Below are 19,641 nucleotides of genomic sequence, written 5' to 3'. Positions count from 1 at the left end.
CGGATCCAAAACCACGTTTTCCTCCTCTTCCCCCACCCTGTCCTTCACTTTCCCAATCTCCCTCGCTGCCTCCTGTTTACTCGAATGATGCGGCAGCAAATATGCTCGCCTTCTCACCATATTCATAAACCACCCCTCTCGCCCTCCTCAGCTGCCCAACCGCCTTCCCAGCAGATAACAACCCAAACTCCATCTGCAGCTTCTGCTGCTCCTTCAACAGCCCCGCCTCCGGGGCCTCCGAGTACCTCCTGTCCACCGGCAAGACCTCCTCCACTAGCCTTTCCATCTCCACCTGCACCACCTTCTCCCTATGTGCCCGTATCGAGATGAACTCTCCTCTCAGCACCGCCTTCAGTGCTTTCCACAACATGGCCGCTGAAACCTCCCCTCTGTCATTTAGCTCCACATATCCCCGAATGGCCTCCTTCACCCTCTCACACACCTCATCCAACAAAAGCCCCACGTCTAGCCTCCATTGCGGGGGCTGGCCCCCTTCCTTATTCACCCACAAGTCCACCCAATGCAGAGCATAATCCAACACCACTATTGCTGAATACTCCGCGTCGACCACCCCCGCCAAAAACATCCTACCTAGGACAAAACAGTCAATTCGGGCGTACATCCTGTGCATGTGTGAGAAGAACGAAAATCCCTTTGCCCTCGGCCTTCCAAACCTCCACGGATCCACCCCCCCACGTGCTCCATAAATCTCCTCAGCTCCTTCGCTACCGCCGACACCCTCCCTGAACTCAAACTCAACCGATCCAACCTTCGGTCTAAAACCGTGTTAAAATCCCCCCCCCCCCCCCCCCCCCCCCCCCCAATATCAACCGATGCTAGTCTAGATCAGGGATCTTCCCCAACACCCGCCTCATAAACTCCATTGTCCCAGCTCGGAGAATAAATATTCACCAGCACCACCGGTATCTCCTCCAATTTCCCACTCATCATCACATATCTTCCCCCCAGTGTCAGCCACTATACTCCACAGCTCGAATACCATCCGGTGTTAATCAAAATTGTCACCCCCTCATTTTCGAATCTAACCCGAATGGAATACCTGCCTTCCCCACCCTTTCATCGACCAGGGCCAAAGGGTCTGTTCTGTGCTGTACTGTCCTACGTTCATCTGATCCACCACCTTCAGATGTGTCTCCTGTAACAGGGCTACGTCTGCCTTTCAACTCTTTAAATGCACAGACACATGGGCCCTCTTGACTGGTCCATTCAACTGTCGCACGTTCTATGTGACCTGCCTGCGAAACCGATTCTCCAGGTCCTCCACCTTCTCCTGCAGCCGCCTCTGTTGATTCCGCATCTCCGTTGTCATCGAGGCAAGCTGCTCCTCCACCATCTCCTCCACCTTCTGGATCGCCTGGCTCTGGGCCTCCAGCCTCGTCTCCAGCGATCGATCCTACTTTTATCGGGTCCACCACCCCAGCCAGGTCCTCCAGATTCTCCTCCTTCTGCTGGGTGAACCTCTCGTTAAAGAAGCCCACCAGCTGCTCCATCAACCATTGAGAGGGCAGGACCGATCCCTGACCATCTTCACCTGTGTCGCAGGCACAACTCCAGCTATCTCCAACTGTTCCTTTCTTTTTAGACCACTTCTGGTCCACAAATCCATCCACCGATAGGACACTCTCTCTCCTTACACCACTATCACCTTACACCGTCTGCACTTTTTTTGATCCCTTTAGCCGGGGAAAAGGTCTGAAAATTCAATCACAAACGGGAGCCACCAAATCTGTGACCACTCGCACCATGGCTGCCACCGGAAGTCGCCATAAATACTTATTAAAGCTTTCTTTTTGTCTATAGATCGTTCTACTGAGTTTTCTGGTTCTATCTCCTTAAGGTGCTCATGTAACAATCTAGAACACTGTGTGAAAGAAGGATGTTACATGATTAGTTCTAGGATGCGCAAAGTGTAAAATTGTTCATGTTTTGAACGTAGTTTGTTCTTCAAAAGCAAATTAATAGGAGGTTTTTGACAATGTTCTCCAAATTTTATCACCTTTGTTTCCTCCGTATTTTCCATAATTGCATTCCCCATTTTAATGCTGAGAGTCAAACTTGAGAAGCAATAGCTGATGTAGTATCTTCAATGTAGTAAAACATCCCAAAATGTTTGAGTGCTATCAAACAAAATTTGACCCCAAACCACATATTATGGTGGATTGAGACTTGAAGGGATTTGAAACAATAATGAGGATTTTAAAACCCTAAGAAATGAAATGAAAATCGCTTATTGTCACGAGTAGGCTTCAAATGAAGTTACTGTGAAAAGCCCCTAGTCACCACATTCCAGCACCTGTTCGGGGAGGCTGTTACGGGAATCGAACCGTGCTGCTGCCCTGCTTGGTCTGCTTTCAAAGCCAGCGATTTAACCCTGTGCTAAACAGCCCCTAGTAGGAGTAGAATTTGTGCTTCAGAGTTCTGAAGCCTTTCCCCATTTAGAAAACAGTCCATGCCTCTGTTCTTCCTACCAAAGTGCATAACCTCTCACTTTTCCATGCTGTATTCCATCTGCCACTTATTTGCCTACTCTCCTAAACTGTCCAAGTCCTTCTACAGCCTCCCCGCTTCCTCAACACTACCTGTCCCTCTATATACCTTTGTATCACCCGCAAACTTAGCAACAATACCCTCAGTTCCTTCTTCCAAATCATTAATGTATACTGTGAATAGTTGTGGTCCCAACACTGACCCATGCAGAACACTGCTACTCACTGGCTGCTTTCCTGATAAAGACCCCTTTATCCCCACTCTCTGCCAGTCAGCTAATCCTCTATCCATGCCAGTACCTTTCCCCAAATACCATGGGTTATTATCTTATTTAGCAGCCTCATGCATGGCACCTTGTCAAGGGTCTTCTGGAAATCCAAATTGATCACATCTGTTGACTCTCCTTTGTCTAACTTCCTCATTACCTCCTCGAAGTATTCTAACTGATTTGTCAGGCATGACCTTCCCTTGACGAAGCCGTGCAGACTCTGTCCTATTTTATCATGCACTTCCGTGTGCTCTACAATCTCATCCTTAATAATGGACTCTAAAATCTTACCAATGACCAAAGTCAGGCTAACTGGCCTATAATTTCCCATCTTCTTCCTCCCTTCTTAAACAGGGGTGTTACATTAGCCATTTTCAGTCTTCTGGGATCCTCCCTGACTCAGGTGATCCTGAAAGATCACCACCGATGCCTCCACAATATCCTCAGCTTTCGCTTTCAAAACCCTGGGGTGTAGTCCATCCGGTCTGGGTTATTTATTCACCTTCAGATATTTCAGCTTCACCAGCACTTTTACCTTGACGATGGGCACTGCACTCACCTCTGCCCCCTGACTCTCTTGGAAGTTCTGGTATGCTGCTGGTGTCTTCCACTGTGAAGACTGATGCAAAGTACCTATTCAGTTCCTCTGCCATTTCTTTTGTTTCCATTACTATAGCCTCATTTTTCCATGGTCCAATCTCCATTCTTGCCTCTCTCTTACCTTTTATATATCGAACAAAACCTCTTGCAATCTTCTTTTATATTACTAGCTAGCTAACACTCATATTTCATCTTCGCACCCTTATTGCTTTTTGGTTGTCTTCTGCTTTTTTTAAAAAATATTTTTTGTTTCTCCTTTTTCACATTTTCTCCCAAATTTACACCCACAAACAATAAACAATAATCAGTAACAAATATGTCAATCCCCATATCAATAACAACGATCCCATCCTCCCACCAAATCTCAAACTTAGCCCGCATGTCCACGTAAACAAATGACAAAAAGGAATTAGGGATCACCCATAGTCACCATTAACACACACCGCCCCCCCCCCCCCCAACCCTCCCACCCACACGCCCCAACTAATGTTCGATGTTATCCAGTTCTTGAAAGTGCATAATGAGTAATGCCCATGAATTGCAGAACCCCTCCATCCTTCCCCTCAGATCAAACTTAACTGAAGAGTCAAGAATTCCAACAAGTACCCCCGCCACGCCAGGGCACAGGGTGGAGAGGTTGCTCTCCAACCCATCAGGATCCGCCTTCGGGCAATTAATGAGGTGAAGGCTACAACATCTGCCTCCGCACCCGTTTCCAATCCTGGCTGGTCCGACACCCCGAATATCGCACAAGGTGGAGGCATTCACTCAACACCAGAACCCCTCCTCCATATCCTCTCCCAACTCTTCCTCCCACTTTGCTATGATCCCTTCCAGTGGTGCCTTCTCTTCCAAAATAGCTCCGTAAACCGTTGGCACTACCCCCTTCTCCAGTCCCCCTGTCGTCAGCACCTCCTCCAGCAATGTGGTGGCCGGCTCCTCCGGGAAGCTCTGTATCTCCTTTCTGGCAAAATCTCAAACCTGCATGTATCTAAATATTTCCCCCTGCTCCAGCCCATACTTCGCTTCCAGCTCCTTCAATCCTGCAAACTGACCCCTAAGAAACAAATCTTTTAATGTCTTAATCCCCTTCTCTTCCCATTTCCGAAAATTTCCATCCCACCTCCCTGGCTCAAATCTGCGGTTCCCCCGAATCGGCATTTCCCTTGACCCTGCCCCCAACTCGAAGTGTTGGCGAAACTGCCTCCAAATTCTCAATGACGCTACTATTACTGGACTCCCTGAGTATTTCCCCCCCCCCCCCCACTCCCAGGCAACCTGCACCCCTAGGTACCTAAAGTGAGTCCCTGCCCCATGGAATGGCAGCCCCCCACCCCCAGCCGAAACACCACAAAATACTCACTCTTGTCCAAGAAAGACCCAAACACTTGAAGCAGCTCAAATATTCCCCCTATCGACACAATCGGTTCCGACATGTATAACAGCAAGTCATCGGCATATAAGGACACCCTATGCTCTATTCCCCCCCGGCACTATTCCTTTCCATACCCCCGAACGTCTTAATGCGATGGCCAATGGCTCAATCGCGAGTGCAAACAGCAGGGGGGACATAGGACATCCCTGTCTAGTATCCTCTGCTGCTTTTAAAGGCTTCCCAGTTCTCTGGCTTCCCACAAATTCTTGCCGCAATGTATGCTTTTTCTTTTGCTTTTATGGTGTCCCTGACTTCCCTTGTCAGCTTTAGTTGCCTCATCCTCCCCTTAGCATGTTTCCTCCTCCTTGGGAGGAATTTCTGTTGTGCCTCCTGAGTAACCCCCAAAAGCTCCTGCCGTTGCTGTTCCACTGTCTTCATTGCTAGGCTTCCCTTCCAATCACCTCTGACCAGCTCCTCCCTCATGTCTTTGTAGTTATCTTTATTTAATTGTAACACGGTTACATCTGATTCCAGCTTCCCGCTCTCAAACTGCAGGGTGACGTCTATCATATTGTGGTCACTGCCTCTGAAGTGTTCGTTCGCCTTAAGTTCCCGAATCAAGTCTGCCTCATTACACATCATCAAGTCCAGAATTGCCTGTACCCTAGTGGGCTCTACCACAAGCTGTTCCAAAAAAACCATCTCTTAGACATTCCAACAATTCCTTTTCTTGGGATCCGCGAGCAACCTGATTTACCCAGTCCACCTGTATATTGAAGTCCCTCATGATTAGATAATATTGTAATATTGCCAAGCATGTTTTAAGCCAGTATAGGTCAGTGAGCATAGAGATGATGGGTGAATGGAACTTGGTGCAGTTTGAGACATAGGCAATGAAGGTCTAGATAGCCTTATGTTTACAAGAGTTCGAACGTGGGAGGTCAGCCAAGAATGCTTTGAATAGTTAAGTCCAGAGGCACGGATGAGAGCTTTAGCAGCAGATGAGCTAAGGCAGCTCAATAGTAAAAATTGCTCATCTTGAATGTATCAGTGAGGAAAGTTGAATTTGACCATTTATTTTCTTCCAGTCACGCCATCCCCCTCCCAAAGTAGACAGTACTTCTTCTTTTTTTTATAAATTTAGATTACCCAATTATTTTTTCCAATTAAGGGGCAATTTAGCGTGGCCAATCCACCTACTCTGCACATTTTTGGGTTGTGGGGGCGAAACCCACGCAGACACGGGGAGAATGTGCAAACTCCACACGGACAGTGACCCAGAGCCGGGATCGAACCTGGGACCTCAGTGCTGTGAAGCGGTTGTGCTAACCACTAGGCCACAGTGCTGCCCCAGTACTTCTGATAGTGCTGCTTCATGAGCAACTGAAGAATTGTCCAAAATTGACATGGATTTTCCAGTTTTCACTGTTGAAGTTATTTAGTATTCCACATCTATCTTTCATGATTGGGAAATTGCTTCATAAAACTAAAACAAACGAGGAAGCAACACATATTGCTTTTAATAATGAGTAACGAGTTTGATTTAGCTAACATTCAAACAGTGAGTGAACATCTAATAGGGATCATAATGTGACTCCAGTTCAGTAGGTCGTGGTTGAAAGGAAGCAACGCAAAACAGTTACTAAGATTTAAGATCTGGGTAAAACTGACATCAACGGGATGTAACGGAGATTGACCACGGGAAACTGGACAAATACACTATTGTGTAAATTGACAGAGGATCTGTGGGAGATGTTCAGAAAATCATTTTAACATTATATAAAACCAGGTTTTACCTGAGGGGTAAGAACTCTACTTTCCAAAAAATGAAAACCATGGTCAATGATGGAGGTAAGAGGCAACATAAAACTAAAAATAGAATAAATCCTTCTGACTGGGAAAGATGCAAAGTACAACAAAAGAAGGCAAAATAAATAGTAACAGCTATGAAAAGAAAAGTATGAAAAGAAACTCACAAGAGATAGAAAGATCAACACAAATATTACGGTATTGCTGATAAAAGAGACATGCAATCACGTTATTTTGTCCTGCGCTCATCAGGACAGATGCAAGAATGCCAAATTTCACAGCAGCAGCAATACTACTGCACAAGATGAGGAAATCTGATTCCGATTGTTCACAATTTTGCATTGGGAGAATGCAGCTATTGCACCCCACCCCAACCCCCACAACATTTGATTTAATTCAAAATTAGTGCAATGCCTTAAATTATTTTTGCTTGCAGAGGACCGGTACCTCCGAATGAAAAAATGTAACTTCTAGCAGCATATCACAAGGCCAACTGATCATCTTAAATTGGCTGTTCAGTGTAACTGTTGGTATATGTGGGATTTTTCAGCATTATCCAATTGTGGAATCATATCTAACATTAGATATTGGGAACGATTTTCCCACTGCGTTGCACCTCGCATCTATTCCATTGTGGAAGAAGCCCAAAACTGGTTTCCCGCGGGCACCAAGCCGATCAAACGTCACCCGATTCGCTACGCCCAGCACGATCTGGATCATTTAAATATGCGCAACCTATTTGAGGTCTCATTCTCCTGGCTCCCCAGAGTCACCAACAGCACCAGCGAGGCCTCACTCGGGTACGGACTTGTAACTGGTCTCCACAAACTGAGATCAGGTGTGATGGTCATTGGTGGTCACATGGGTGGTCGGGGACAGGGCGAAGTGACAAGTTGGCAGTGCCATGGTACCTGGTTGGCACTGCCAATAGGTGGGGCCTGAGGGGGCCATGCTCATGAAAGGGGGGGTGAAGGGTGTTGGGTGAAGGGCGCTATAATGGGTGGAAGGGGTTGTCCTGAAAGGGTGGTCCTAAAGTTGGAGCCCTCACTGACCCCATAGTTGGGTATGCTCTCTTGTCAGGTGGGGGGGTCATGCCTACAAGGATGGATGGGTGTGGGGCAGGGTCACCCACATGCCTGAAGTGGGTGGGGGGGGGGCAGGTTGCCCTTTGAGGGTTTGGCGTGTTGCTATGTCTGCAGGGGGTGTGGTGTACCCTCAACCTCACTTTCAAAATGGCACCCCGATCTCCGAGGAGCCGGCCTTCCTGGCAAGTTTATTTCCCCTCCAGAAAAAATTCTACGTGTGGGATTTACCGGTGAGAAACATTCCAAACAAATGACAATGTGGGTGAAAACCAGTCTGGATGTAAGTAAAGATGCCGGCTCAAATCACCCTGCCAAACTCGCCCAAAATGACACTTTAGTCATTTTTTGAGTGAATCATGCCCGTTAAGTTCTGAGTGTTGCAAGCACAGGCTAAGTTAATGACAGTCAGTACTCTGCCTGCTGAGAACAACCAAAGGGACATGCTGTTTGATATGATCTGCTGGTTATTGGGATGTACCTGATGTTGCACCAGCAGTGAAGCTTGTCTACCACACTACTCACTTGTGTGGTAGGCAGAACGTCTCTTTGGCTTGACGGCAGCATTTGGTTAGTGGAAAATACCACTCGTGTTGCTACTGCATACCAGCAGCGTGAAATGGTGAGCTTCACCTGTTGCTCAAAGTTTGAGATATCTTGTGCGGGATTCTCCCATCGCGCAGCTACGTGTTGACGCCGGCGTAAAAACGGGAGTGTTTTACTCCGGCGTCAACAGGCCTTTTGGCGCTCGATTCTCCAGGCCACAGGGGGCCAGAACGGCACTGGAGCGGCCCACACCGCTCCAACTGCTGACCCCGGTGTCAACTGGGCCCAAGGGGTCCGCACATGCACAGTGGCACTGGCGCCAATGCACGCATGTGCAGTGGCTCCCTTCTCCGTGCCGGCCCCGACGGAAAATGGCGTAGGGCTACAGGGGCCGGCGCGGAAGAAAGGAGGAGGCCCCCAGCCCGAGAGGCCAGCCCGCCAATTGGTGGGCCCCAATCACGGGCCAAGCCACAATGGAGTCCCCGTCCCCCTCCACAGGCCGCCCCCGGACGTTTCAACGCCAAGATCCCACCGGCTCGGAGCATGTTAAAACGGCGTCGGTGGGACTCTTTTTTTTTTTTTTGTCACGGCTACTCGGCCCATCCGGGCTGTAGAATCGCGGGGGGGGGGGGGGCTGCATAGCGCGGCCTCCGACCAGCGCCGCACCAACCACTCTGCGGAGAATCGCGACGTGGCGTGATTCGCGCGGCCCCCCACCAATTCTCCGACCAGCGCAGGGTCAGAGAATCCCGCCCCTTGCCTTTCCAGGATAATTTTTTTTTTTTTTATAAATTTAGATTACCCAATTATTTTTTCCAATTAAGGGGCAATTTAACGTGGCCAATCCACCTACTCTGCACATTTTTGGGTTGTGGGGGCGAAACCCACGCAGACACGGGGAGAATGTGCAAACTCCACACGGACAGTGACCCAGAGCCGGGATCGAACCTGGGACCTCAGCGCCGTGAGGCGGTTGTGCTAACCACTTGGCCACCGTGCTGCCCTTTCCAGGATAATTTGAAGTAACCTGCCAGCTTCTCAGGTCTGAAAGTGGCAGTCTAGGCCCCATTCATGAGTTGCCAGAGTAATGACTGATTAGTATAGCCATTATCTTGCTGTATGGCTTTGATACACCCCTACTTTGACATCAAGCTTGCACAGTGAGCAAATGGCTTGGGGCCCTATTTACGAGATTTCCAATAAGGCCAAACCTACAGCACATGGAGCTGTAGGAATCCCTTCACTATATTGGCCAGTTACAGTAGGCTTCTGGCAGACTGTAGAATAAAACCTATGAGTAGATTTTTCGATTAGCACTAACCAGTCGAGTAGAAGAAGTTCTATGCGATTGTTAGCTAAATTGAAGGAAAGTTATTGACCTGATCAGGAAATCAGCTGAAAGGCAAGAGGCAGAGAGCAGGGATAATGGGCACGGACTCTAATTGGGAGAATGTGACTGACGGTGAGGTCTGTGTTGGAGCCTTAAGTAGTGACCATATTCATTAACAACTTGGATGATGGGATGGAAAGCCATGTGTGCAAAGATAGGTGATCTTGTAAACAGTGTAGATGGGAGTATAAAATTACAAAGAGATATTTATAGGTTAAGTGAATGGACAAAACTTTGGCAAATGGATTTTAATGTAGGTAGTGTGAGATCATCCACTTCGGACATAAAAAGAATACACCAGAGTACTGCCTAAATGGTGAAAGCTAGAAATATTCCAGTCCAAAGAGGTGACACAAACTATGGTTATATGCTGTGGATTTCAGAAGATTAAGCAGTGATTTGATCACATTTTTCAAGATATTGAGGGGATTGAATGGTGTAGATGGAAACTATTTCTGCTGGTTGGGGGCCGTGTGGGTGAGCAAAAATAATTAGAGCCAGCAGTGAAGTGAGGAATTGCTTCTGAATACTAAGAGTTTTGGAACTATCTGCACTAATTGTTAATTTTAACTCTGATATTGTTAGATTTTTGTGAACCAAAAGCATTAAGGGATATATGTTGCAAAGGCAGGTACATGAAGCTAGGATTAACCATGACCTCGTTGAATTGTGGAACAGCTTCAAGGGACTAAATGGCCAACATCTGTTCGTAGGTTTCTCATGATGCAAACTGCAGCCGGTGGCTCTAAATTGCCCGAAGTTATGACAGTGCACTATCACTGTCATCTTGATTTCATATTTCTGTCAAGTTTAGGCCAGTAAAGTAAAGCTAAAACAAATCCACTGCATGACTGTCTGTAGCAATATTCACCAAAGCTTTTATATTCCTTTTTGGTTTGCATTTTCTTCAGGCAATTCCTGAAATCACCAAATTTTGATGGTTGGTTCCGGTCAAGGTGGAAGGAAATGACTCAAAAATTGGAAGCATTACACCTCGAGGCCTTATGTGATGCAGTGAGTATAACCAAAGAGCCTAAAATATGGTCCGAATTATATGTTTTGTTACAATGTAGTTCTTCTGCATAATGTACAAACTTGAACTCTAGTGACTATCTAAGTTTCAAATCAATAATATTTCAGCATATTCAAATAATTTGTGAAAATAAGTAATTGTTGAAGTACTTTGATTAATATGAATATTACTTGTTAGGATTTACTGATATGGATTCAGAAGCACACAGAAGTTGAGGTGGTGGATTTGGTATTAAAGTTAAAAGAGAAGTTGGTAAGTACAAGATATAATTGCCAAAAACTTTAAGCTGTAGAAAGCTAGCAAGGTTTATTTTGTGAACTGGAATTTCACCTTGAAGGTGCATTGGGTATTTGGAGCAGAAGATGAATCATTTTTGTAGGAAATCGTAGGCAAAGGCTTCCTACTTAAGAATGGTATGGAAAATGCAACTCCAAGCAGTTACAACCAAGTAATTTCCAGGGAAAACAATGGATTTAGAGCCAGAATCTTTTCACCTCCATGATCTGCTTGGCACATGTAGGGTGTTGTGGAAAGAATCCGGGCGGGATTCTCTGATGACGGCGCTAAACCACCGCGATCATGAGCGATTCTGGGCCCGAAAATGGGCTAGCAGCAGGGCCGCGCGGAACTCCCGGGGGGGTGGGGGGGGGGGGGGGGGCGTGCCACAAAAGCAGCGTCGTCATCGCGCAACACCCGACTGACGCCGCGCTCCGTCATTTAAAGTGCGCGATCCGTGCACAGGACCCAAGACAACGAGATGGCTGAGCCCCGACGAGCTGCTCCGAGGTTCCGCGGCACGGACCTGGACACCCTGCTGAATGAGGTGGAGCAACGCAGGGCCATCCTCTGCCCAAGACGTGGGCATCGCCAACCGTCAAGCACTGTGAGGCGCGGCTGGCGTGAGGTTGGCTGTGCTGTGAGGCACACGCCATGCCAGGTCGGAGGCGCCGAAGCAAGTGAGACAACCCTGCATGGCTACCCCCACCCCTCACACTCTGCCCAGTCCACCCCCTCACCCCTCCCCCCCTCACACTCTGCCCACTCCACCCCCGAACACCTCCCCCCTCACACTCTGCCCACTCCACCCCCTCACACTGCCCACTCCACCCCCTCCACCCCCGAACCCTTCCCCCCTCACAGTGCCCCTTCCACCACCGTACACCCGGCCCAGTGTGTCTAACGAACCCCGCATCATTGTGTTCCCCAGGGTCAGGGGCCTATTGTCCAGGGTCGTCTCAGGGCAAGTCCCAGCCGTCCATCCGGAAACTCAGCCGCATCCAGGGACACACGCCAGAGGGTGGAAGGAAGTCGTACAGGAGGGCCATCCTCTCAGTCCGGGACACTGGATGGGGACGGACAGAGACAACACTGAGGGACGCAGGATGGACAGTCACGACAGTGATGGCCGTGAATTGCCCGAAGATAGGGCCATGTGCCAGGACAGTGACGGAGACAGGACGGGGACTGTGGACAGTGACGCACAGAGGACGGCCAGACAGTCCACGGACACACCGGGCACGGAACATGACATGTGCCGCGGGCGTCTTGCTTCGGTCCATGAGTCGGCCCAGGTCACACCAGACCTCTGGACAGATGAGGACCTCGAGTTTGCGGCTCTGCTGTCACTCACAACATCCACCATCCCAGATACACACACCTCAGTTGGGCACATAAGTGATGAGGCTCCAGGGTCACGGATTGGTGTGCACCACACAGCCAAGCCGGTACAGCAGGTGGCGGTAGCAGCAGCCGAGGGGCTGGACGGTCGGAGGGCAGCCCAGGCCCAGCACCCAGCTGTCGCCCAAACGGTTCCCGGGTTCCTGGAGTTACTGGACCCACCCAGAGACCCGATGCATATGGAAACGCAGGGACTGAAAAATGGGATGACGGCCATCTTCCAGAACCTGCAGACGCAGTTGGAGGAGTCCATCCACGTCCAGGAGCAGGGATTGGTGCCACTCATCGCAGCCACCCAGGACGACACCGCACGGGTGGTGGCCGCGGTGGAGGCAATGGGGGAAACAGTGGAGGCCATCGGTCAGGTTCTGCAAGGCATTGGGCTTCATGTGCACGTGTCATCCGTGGCCCAGGAGGGGCTACCCTCTCACAGGCAGCCATCTCACAGAGCCAACAAGACATTGTCACCGTGCTCCGGGCACTGGCCCAGTCTCAGCAGGCCATGGCGCAGTCCATGGCACAGTCCCAGCAGTCCATCGCTGAGAGCATCTGCCGCCTGGCGCACGTGCTGGATGGCGTAGCGCACTCACAGGTAGAGGTTGCACAGACCCTGACAGGGATGTCGCACTCCCTGGGCTCCGTCGCTGCGAACGCTCGGACCCTGGTCGATACCGCTGCAGGCCTCCAGGACTGGCAGCGCCAGGTGTTGGTGGTGCAACGGGGCATGTCTCCGATCACACCTCCGTCCAACAGTGAGGCCCGGGGGCCACCGGGCTGCCCGAGGGAGGAGGAGGTTCTGGGGCCTGTCCCGGTAACTCCAGCAAGGGGGGTCCCTGAACACTCGGCCTCCCCCCGTTCCGTTCCTGATGCATCTGGTGGGCAGCGAGCAGGACAGGGTGGCACCACGCCATCCAGTACGTCCACCGAGCAGCCTGGCCCATCGAAGCCGGGCCGCCCCATGAAACACGTGCTGACGGGGAGCCACGTCGCAGGGCGAGATTCTCAGCAGTCCGCCTCCACTCCTGCTGTACCATCTGGGGATACACCTAGGTGTAGTGGTAGGGCCCGTAAGGCAAAGAAGCTAGACACATAGTTGGCACAGGTGCAGGGCATAGTTTAGTTATAGGGGCTAGGGCATCTGTCTGTCTGAATGTCACGATTAAAGTCAATGTTACACTGAATTTTGAATACTGTGCTATGTCCGGTGCCAGGGGGCTCGAGAGCGTGACCGAGTGGCGCTGGGGTTTACGTTCGGTGCAACGGTGATGCCAGGTGCGCGTCCCCTGCCCCCCCCCCCCCCCCCCCCCCATCAATTTCACATCAAGGTGATATGAAATTGGTGCGGTGTACGCGGTGCGGAGGTGCTGGGTGGTGCCCGTGTGCGTGTCTGGCGGTGCAAGTGCCAGTGTTCAGCGAATCCTTCCCCCGCAGTGTGTGAACCGTGCGGCCACCAATGCATCGCATGCCCGCTGTCCTCGACGGTATAAAAATATAACAACAAGTATAGCAACAAGCAGTAATATGCAACTAACAGCCCATAACACCCACAATTCCCCCCATACCGTAACATCATATGTATCACACTCCCCCCCCCCCCCCCCCCCACAAGAGAACTTAACCATAAATTAAAATTAAATAAATCAAATTTAAATAAAATAAGCCAACATAATCAACGTCCCCCCCCACCCCCCCGGGTTGCTGCTGCTACTGTCCCAGTACCCTATCGTTGAGCCAGAAAGTCGAGGAAAGGTTGCCACCGTTTAAAGAACCCTTGTACCGACCCTCTCAGGGCGAATTTGACCTTCTCTAGCTTAATGAAGCCCGCCATGTCATTGATCCAGGTCTCCACACTTGGGGGCCTCGCGTCCTTCCACTGTAGCAAGATCCTTCGCCGGGCTACTAGGGATGCAAAGGCCAGCACACCGGCCTCTTTCGCCTCCTGCACTCCCGGCTCTACCCCAACCCCAAAGATCGCGAGTCCCCATCCTGGCTTGACCCTGGATCCCACCACCCTTGACACCGTTCTCGCCACCCCCTTCCAGAACTCCTCCAATGCCGGGCATGCCCAGAACATATGGGCATGGTTCGCTGGACTCCCCGAGCACCTGCCACACCTATCTTCACCCCCAAAAAACCTACTCATCCTCGTCCCAGTCATGTGGGCCCTATGCAGCACCTTGAATTGGATGAGGCTAAGCCGCGCACATGAGGAGGAAGAATTTACCCTCTCCAGGGCATCAGCCCATGTCCCGTCTTCGATCTGTTCCCCCAGTTCCCCCTCCCACTACGTTTTCAGCTCCTCTACTGACGCCTCTTCCACCTCCTGCATAAGCTTGTAGATATCGGATATCTTCCCCTCCCCGACCCAGACCCCCGACAGCACCCTGTCACTCACCCCCCTCGCGGGGAGCGCAGGGAATCCCTCCACCTGCCGTCTAGCAAATGCCTTTACCTGCAGATATCTAAACATGTTTCCCGGAGGGAGCCCAAATTTCTCCTCCAACTCCCCCAGGCTCGCAAACCTTCCGTCGATAAACAGGTCCCTCAGCTGTCTAATGCCCGCTCTATACCATCCCCGAAATCCCCCATCCATGTTCCCCGGGACGAACCTATGGTTCCCCCTTAACGGAGCCTCCATCGAGCCCCCCCCCCACTTCTCCCCTATGTCGCCTCCACTGCCCCCAAATCTTGAGGGTAGCCACCACCACCGGACTCGTGGTATACCTCGTGGGAGGGAGCGGCCACGGCGCCCTTACCAGGGCTCCCAGGCTTGTATCCCCACAGGACGCTCTCTCCATCCGTTTCCATGCTGCCCCCTCCCCCTCCATCACCCACTTACGCACCATCGACACGTTGGCCGCCCAGTAGTACCCCTAGAGGTTGGGCAATGCCAGCCCCCCCCATCTCTACTCCGCTCCAAGAAGACCCTCTTTACCCTCGGGGTGCCATGCGCCCAAACAAATCCCATGATGCTGCTGGTCACCCTTTTAAAAAAGGCCCTAGGGATAAAGATGGGCAAGCACTGGAAGAGGAACAAGAACCTCGGGAGAACCGTCATTTTGACGGATTGCACTCTGCCCGCCAGCGATAGCGGCACCATGTCCCACCTTTTAAATTCCTCCTCCATCTGTTCCACTAGTCTGGTGAAGTTAAGCTTATGGAGAGTCCCCCAACTTCTGGCCACCTGCACCCCCAGGTACCTGAAACTCTTCACTGCCCTCCTGAAGGGGAGCCTCCCAATTCCCTCCTCCTGATCTCCCGGGTGCACTACAAATACCTCGCTCTTTCCTAAGTTCAGCTTATAGCCTGAGTAGCCCCCAAATTCCGCTAACAGCTCCATCACCCCCGGCATTCCCCCCTCTGGGTCCGCCACATATAACAGCAGGTCGTCCGCATACAGCGATACCCGGTGCTCCTCCCCACCCCGCACCAGACCCCTCCACTTCCCTGACTCCATCAACGCCATGGCCAGCGGTTCAATCGCCAGTGCAAAGAGCAGGGTGGACAGGGGACACCCCTGCCTGGTCCCACAATAAAGCCTAAAATACTCCGATCTCCTTCCATTTGTGACTACACTCGCCATCGGCGCCGCGTAAAGCAGCCTCACCCATTTGATGAATCCCTCCCCAAATCCAAACCTCTCCAGCACCTCCCACAGGTATCCCCACTCAACTCTATCAAACGCTTTCTCTGCGTCCAGCGCCACCACTATCTCCGCCTCCCCCTCCACTGCCGGCATCATGATAACATTGAGCAGTCTCCGTACATTCGTGTTGAGCTGCCGCCCCTTGACAAATCCTGTCTGATCTTCATGAATTACCTCTGGCACACAATCCTCTATCCTGGTAGCCAGGATCTTCGCCAGCAACTTAGCTTCTACGTTAAGGAGCGAGATAGGCCTATATGATCCGCACTGCAAGGGGTCCTTATCCCGTTTTAGGATCAAAGAGATCAGTGCCCGCGACATCGTCGGGGGCAAAGCCCCCCCCTCCCACGCCTCATTGAAAGTTCGCACCAGCAGGGGACCCACGAGGTCCGCATATTTTTTGTAAAATTCTGCCGGGAACCTGTCCGGCCCCAGGGCCTTACCTGACTGCATTTGCCCGATCCCCCTGACTAGCTCCTCCAACTCTATCGGCGCCCCCAGCCCCTCTTGAACCCTTGGGAAACATAGCCTGTTCATGAAGCTCTCCATCCCCTCTCTCCCCCTCGGAGGTTCCGACCGGTACAATCCCTCGTAAAAGTCCCTAAAGACCCCGTTTACTTCTGTCCCCTTCTGCACTACATTTCCACCCCCATCCTTCACTCCCCCAATTTCCCTAGCCGCATCTCGCCTACGGAGCTGATGCGCCAACATCCTGCTCGCCTTCTCTCCATACTCGTATACCGCGCCCTGCGCCCTCCTCCACTGTGTCTCCACCTTTCTGGTGGTCAACAAGTCAAAATTGGCCTGCAACCTGCGCCGTTCTCCCAGCAACCCTTCCTCCGGTGCCTCCGCATATCTCCTGTCCACCTCCAGAAGCTCTCCCACCAGTCTCTCCCTCTCCTTCCTCTCCCTCCTTTCCCTGTGGGCCCGGATGGAGATCAGCTCCCCCCGGATCACTGCTTTCAGAGCCTCCCAGACCATCCCCACCTGGACCTCCCCCGTATCATTGGTATCCAGATACCCCTCAATGCTTCTCCGAACCCTCTTACACACCTCCTCCTCCGCCAGCATCCCCACATCCAGGCGCCAGAGCGGGCGCTGGTCCCGTGCCTCCCCCATCTCCAGATCAACCCAGTGCGGGGCATGGTCCGAAATCGCTATGGCCGAATACTCGGCATCCTACACCCTCGGGATCAATCCCCTGCTCAGGACAAAAAAGTCTATCCGGGAATAAACCCTATGGACGTGAGAGAAAAAGGAATACTCCCGCGCTCTCGGTCTCCCAAACCTCCAGGGATCCACCCCTCCCATCTGGTCCATGTATCCCCTCAGCACTTTGGCCGCCGCCGGTCTCCTACCCGTCCTTGAACTGGACCGGTCCAGTGTGGGATCCAGCACTGTGTTAAAATCTCCGCCCATGATCAGGCCCCCTGCCTCCAGGTCCGGGATGCGGCCCAACAATCGCCTCATGAAGCCAGCATCATCCCAATTCGGGGCATATACGTTCACCAGCACCACCTTCTCTCCCTGCAGCCTACCCCTCACCATGATATATCTGCCCTCCTTGTCCGATACCACCTCAGCCGCCTCAAACGCCACCCTCTTCCCCACTAGAATCGCCACCCCCCCCCGGTTCTTCGCGTCCAATCCTGAATGATAAACCTGCCCCACCCACCCCTTCCTCAGACGGACCTGGTCCGCCACCTTGAGGTGGGTCTCCTGGAGCATAGCCACGTCCGCCTTCAACCCCCTTAGATGGGAGAACACCCTGGTTCTCTTAACCGGCCCGTTCAGCCCCCTCACGTTCCAGGTAATCAGCCGGATCAGCGGGCAACCCGCCCCCCTCCCCCGCCGACTAGACATAGCTTGTCAGATGTTTGCCCCAGGCCAGCACACCCCGCTAGACCCGTTCCCCATGGCGATAGCGCCTCTCGTCTTCCCCCCCCCCGGCCCCTTCCTAGTCGTTCCAGCAGCAACCTGGTATCCCCCCCCCCCAGGCTAGGACCCCTCCTAGCCGCGACGCACCCTCCATGGTACTTCCGTGAGTCAGCTGACTTCTGCTGACCCCGGCAGCTTCCGCCAAAACCTATCCCCTCCCGGCTTGGGGTCATCCCCCTCTTGCCACACCTCCTTGGCATTGCTGCAGCGCGGGAAAAAAGACCCATAGAGGCCCTGCCCCCACCGCAAGCTCCACCCCCCCTGCCCCGCAGCGCGGGAAACCAGAGGAAAGCCCGCGCTTTCACACTGCCACACCCCACCCTTCTGACGCAGTTCCCCAAAATCCAGTTTCCCCTCAATCCCCAGCCCCGTACAGAAGAGAACATATAGAACACAAACCCCCAACACTCCCCACCTAACCCACAACCATACCCAACAGACAAACCCACCCGTAAACAGAGCAAACAGAAAACCAGCATACATAACACACATGTCGAAGTTGAAAAAGTTGAAACAGTTGGAACAAAACAGCCACAGCGGAAACAACGCCGGCCAAAGTATGTTCCCAGGCCCTAGTTCGAGTCCAGCTTCTCCACCTGTACAAAGGCCCACGCCTCCTCCGGGGACTCGAAGTAATGGTGCCGGTCCTTGTATGTCACCCACAGGCGCGCAGGCTGCAGCATTCCAAACCTGACCTGCTTAGCATGAAGCACCGCCTTCGTCCGGTTGAACCCGGCCCGCCGCTTAGCCACCTCCGCACTCCAGTCCTGGTAGATCCTCACTACCAAATTCTCCCATTTACTGCTCCTCTCTTTCTTGGCCCAGCGCAGCACACACTCCCGGTCACTGAATCGGTGGAACCGCACCAGCACCGCCCTCGGGGGCTCACCTGCCTTGGGCCTCCTGGCCATCACTCTGTGTGCTCCCTCGAGCTCCAGGGGCAAATGGAAGGACCCCGCTCCCATCAACGAGCTCAACATCGTGGTCACATACGCCGGGAGATCCGACCCCTCCAGCCCCTCCGCCAGGCCCAGGATCCTCAGATTCTTTCGCCTCGTGCGAACGTCCAGCTCCTCCAAGCGGTCCTGCCACTTTTTATGAAGTGCCTCGTGCAACTCCACTTTCCCAACGAGGACCACGGCCTCCTCCTCTCTTTCAACGGCCTGCCGCTGCAACTCCCGAATAGACTCCTCCTGTGCTGCCTGGGTCCCAAGCAGCTTGGTCGTAGTTGCATTCATGGAGTCCAGCAGCTCAGCCTTCAGCTCAGCAAAACAACGTAGGAGCGAGGCCTGTTGCTTCTGCGCCCACTTCCACCAGTCCTCGGCTGTTGCGCCGGCCGCCATTTTGTTTTTCTTCCCCCTTTTTTGGGGGGAGTTACTGCAGCCTTTTTCACCATATAGTGTGGGGCAAGTTCTTCCAGGCACCTTCCCCCACCGGGATACGTAGCAACAGCACCGTTTGGGGCCCTCAAAAAGGCCCAAAAGTCCTTAAATAGCGGGAGCGCCGGCCGCCATTTTGTTTTTCTTCTCCCGTTTTTTGGGAGCGTTACTGCAGCCTTTTTCACCAAATAATGTGGGGCAAGTTCTTTCAGGCACCTTCCCCCACCAGGATGCGTAGAAACAGCGCCGTTTGGGGCCCTCAAAATGGCCCAAAAGTCCCTAAATAGCAGGAGTGCCGGCCGCCATTTTGTTTTTCTTCCCCCGTTTTTTGGGGGGAGTTACTGCAGCCTTTTTCTTCTTCCCACTCCAGGTGAGCACCATATAGTGTGG

At 52.1% G+C, this 19,641-nt stretch overlaps 1 protein-coding gene across 1 annotated transcript in view; it reads left to right on the top strand.

The window, feature by feature from the left end:
* The window catches only part of dennd6aa (DENN/MADD domain containing 6Aa), a 178,606-nt gene that overhangs the window by 156,617 nt on the left and 2,348 nt on the right, over positions 1-19,641 (top strand). Inside the window, exons 18-19 of the mRNA XM_038812835.1 lie at positions 10,490-10,592; positions 10,789-10,863. Of these exons, the coding sequence (XP_038668763.1) occupies positions 10,490-10,592; positions 10,789-10,863 (178 nt within the window). The remainder of the gene's footprint in view (positions 1-10,489; positions 10,593-10,788; positions 10,864-19,641) is intronic.

This window comes from Scyliorhinus canicula, chromosome 11, assembly GCF_902713615.1.
Source record: "Scyliorhinus canicula chromosome 11, sScyCan1.1, whole genome shotgun sequence".
Classification (NCBI taxonomy): Eukaryota; Metazoa; Chordata; class Chondrichthyes; order Carcharhiniformes; family Scyliorhinidae; genus Scyliorhinus; species Scyliorhinus canicula.
This window is presented reverse-complemented; position numbering and strand designations above follow the sequence as displayed.